At 46.0% G+C, this 3,460-nt stretch overlaps 1 protein-coding gene across 1 annotated transcript in view; it reads right to left on the bottom strand.

Annotated features, from left to right (window-relative positions):
- Positions 1–3,460, bottom strand: part of WHRN (whirlin) — a 116,364-nt gene that overhangs the window by 109,493 nt on the left and 3,411 nt on the right. The window contains exon 2 of the mRNA XM_006031128.2: positions 3,197–3,418. Coding sequence (XP_006031190.2) covers positions 3,197–3,418 — 222 coding nt within the window. The remainder of the gene's footprint in view (positions 1–3,196; positions 3,419–3,460) is intronic.

Genomic DNA, 3,460 nt, shown 5'->3' with positions numbered 1-3,460 from the left:
TTTTTAGATGTGTGGAGAGCCAGACTAAACCCTCTTGTATAGAAATGGTAAGTGCACTTTGATCAGACAGATTTAGAGGGAGAGTTTACAGTACTCAGTGGTTTAAAACAAATGTATGGACGGAACAGAGCACAGGGATTCTTGTTATAGAACTATTTATGCTTTTGTACCAAGAGCTCTTAACTAGTACTAAAGTCAGTTCACATTTTGTACCAGCGTGGCCCTAACTCTTAGGAAGAACAAGCACACACACTTCTTTGTCTATGATCTCAGATTCCTTGTGCATCCAAAACTGCAAGGGCCAAAATTAGCCCTGGTGCAAGCCCATTAGACCAAATTCTGCCCTCATCTATGCTGGTGTATATCCAGCATCAATTAACTGACAGGAAAGAAGATTTCCAGGTTTGCTGTGGAACAACAGAGCAACAGAATGCAGATAGCTGACTTCAGTGGAGTTGCATATGATTACACCAGAACTGCATTTGATCTCTTTGATTCCAGTGGGAGTTTGGGGAAGAAGAACATCCTTAGCTCACCGTGCCATTGCAGCTCAAATGGTACAGACACCAACACCCTGCAATGCCACAATCAAAAGGGTGGGGGGAGGTGTGAAGTACATTCCTAATCATGTGTGTACACCATAGACATCAGTGGTGCATTTTGAACAGTCCCCTGTGATTATTTGAATGAAACCTTGAAAGCCTTGCATTGTCTTGGTTTCTCCTCCTCCCCTCCCCTCCCCCAGGAGAAACACTTCCACCACCAAATGCATGGTTTTGATTCAATTTTAAAATCTCCAGAGAAATTATCATCAGCTGTGTAAATCATTCTCTGGCTCCCTTTTAATAAAGGTCTGGAAGCTCCCTAAGGACCTGAAAGCATCTTATAAAAATCCATCTTGATCCCACACATCACAAGAGCCCTGGGAGATGCCACAACAGCTGAGCATGTGATAAACCTGTTTCTTCAACAAAATTCCAGCTCATGGCTAAACAACTTGTGAGCTATTCTTTTGTTTCCACATCATTTTGAAACACCAGAGTCAGATCACGTTATGGAATAACCCATTGGCAAAAAGCTCTATATATCATAGTAATTTTTGCACAGGGAGTTTCAAGTGCTTTATGCAACGATTAACTAACAGAGTGCCTCAAAACAACCTTGTGAGGAAGGTGGAAATTATTCCCTTCACTTTATCAGTGGGTGCCCTGAGACACAGATGTTATGTGAATTAGTGAAGGACACCAGGTTAAGTCAGTGGCAGAGCTTTGACTAGACCTGAGGCTTTCTGACATTCATTTCCCATCTCTAACCACCACATCTTTTAACACATTTTATTTCAATGTTCACAGCACAAAATATCACATTAAACCATAAACATCCAGTTTTATTGTCCTATAATTAAAGAAGAAAACAAAGCCAACATTTTTAAATGAGGGAAAGGGGAGGAGGAAGCAAACAAACAATAAAACCAGTGGTCCTGAGATTATTTATGCCTAGTTTTCAGCCTAGAACGAATTATTTTGCCTGAAATTTAAAAGTGAGAGGAAGGGGCAGGACTGATTATTGGAAAATGATGGGCTTGATCCTGTAAACTCTTATGCAAGTGATTCTTCCTCATCTGGACATCCCCTTTGGCATCACTTGCATTACTAGCAGGAGTAAGCAAGACCCTAAATACAGTATTAGTGAATGGGGCCAACTGAGTGAACTGGGAATCAAAGTGTCTCAATTTTTTTTTCAGAATGAAACTATTGACAACTGCAAATCAACTTTCTGTTCTTTGATGCCCCCTTCCCCAGACATCCAATATTCGTTAATCCTAAGGGTCCCACTCCATGGCTCACCAGACCCTCTTGGCCTCTTGACTGATTGCCAACTATGTTGCTGCAGGGTATCTTTGGAATGAGATACCAAATCAATCCACAAGGCCACCTTGATGTCAGATGGCAACAATTTATCGTTACACTAGCTTCAGTTCAGTTCAGAATAGTGAACTGCAGGTGAGAAAATCCTTCTAAAAATCTCCAACACCTGAGCTACTTCAACCCCTGGCTGATAGATCTTTAATTAAAAAGTACCATTGCTATTGTAATTTACTATTTGTATTAGAGTAACTCTTAGAGGTGGATTGAAGGGAGCTACTGTGCTGTGTTCCTATAAGAGACTGTCCCTGAAGAGCTTGCAATGTAGTTGTGTAGCTGTTCTCTTTTTCACTTTGATCCAGTAGTAAGAAACGAGACTTTGGATCTCTTTGTGCCTCCACAATTGTTTGGTCTCGGGGAGTGAATCCCCCTGTCTCAGTTTCCTTATGTATGGATAGAGATAACCTAATTTGATGGGTAAGGGAATTGGCAGACCTGGGTTTAGTTTCTGACTCAGGCATGGATTTTCTTTGTGAACTTAGACCAGTCACCTAGTTTATCTGTACCTCAGTTGCCCATATGCAATGTAGGAAGATGGTACTGCTCTACCTCCCAGGAAGGTTGTGAAGAATGCTTTACCAGGGGCATTGCAGTGATCAGAGTTTACTGTGGGGAGATCTACATCAACCTTGCCAGACTTTTCAGAGAGCGGAATAATTATACTGCCCATCACCACAAAGTATGTGAAGCTGCTGTGCGTGCTCTATGAATAGTATGTATATCACACATTTTCTGTCATGATCCTTTATTATAATCTTGGTGTTCAAGTGGCTGGCTTGCCTTCGTACACAGCCAATGCCGTTGTTTTGTTTTGTTTTTTACACTGTCCCAACTTCAGATAAGTCTGATTTTGATCTCTTGGTGCAAATCAGGGTCAGCACCACAGCGGGGTCACCTAGTTACATGCCTGTACCCCAGAGAAAAAAATGGCCAGGGGGCTTCACTGGTCTACGGCTCTTTCCCCACACTCAACCCCACTCGGTTCCCCGGATGGTTACGCGGGAGAAGACAGTGAGAGGGTGCCAGCTGGCTGGGAGGCAAAGAAGGGGAGCTGAAGAAGCGCGCACCTACCTTGACCGCTTCGGCGTGGGTCACTTTGTCCAGCGGCTTGTCGTTGACGGTCAGGATCTGGTCTCCCACCCTCAGCCCTTCCTTCTCGGCTAGGGAGCCCGGCTCCACCAGGGACACGTAGATGCCCACGCCGTGCTCCGACCCGCCGCGGATGCTGAAGCCCAAGCCCTCGTTGGTCTTGCTCCTCCTGAGGGACCTACCTTGACCGCTTCGGCGTGGGTCACTTTGTCCAGCGGCTTGTCGTTGACGGTCAGGATCTGGTCTCCCACCCTCAGCCCTTCCTTCTCGGCTAGGGAGCCCGGCTCCACCAGGGACACGTAGATGCCCACGCCGTGCTCCGACCCGCCGCGGATGCTGAAGCCCAAGCCCTCGTTGGTCTTGCTCCTCCTGAGGGTCACCTGCCGGACCTCTCCGCGCAGCTCCTCCGGGCCGGCGGCGGCCGCGGCCGGGGGGCGGGGCGTGCC

Source organism: Alligator sinensis, unplaced genomic scaffold (genome assembly GCF_000455745.1).
Source record: "Alligator sinensis unplaced genomic scaffold, ASM45574v1 scaffold323_1, whole genome shotgun sequence".
NCBI lineage: Eukaryota > Metazoa > Chordata > Crocodylia > Alligatoridae > Alligator > Alligator sinensis.
Note: the sequence above shows the minus strand (reverse complement) of the source record. Positions and strands in the feature narration are given on the sequence as shown.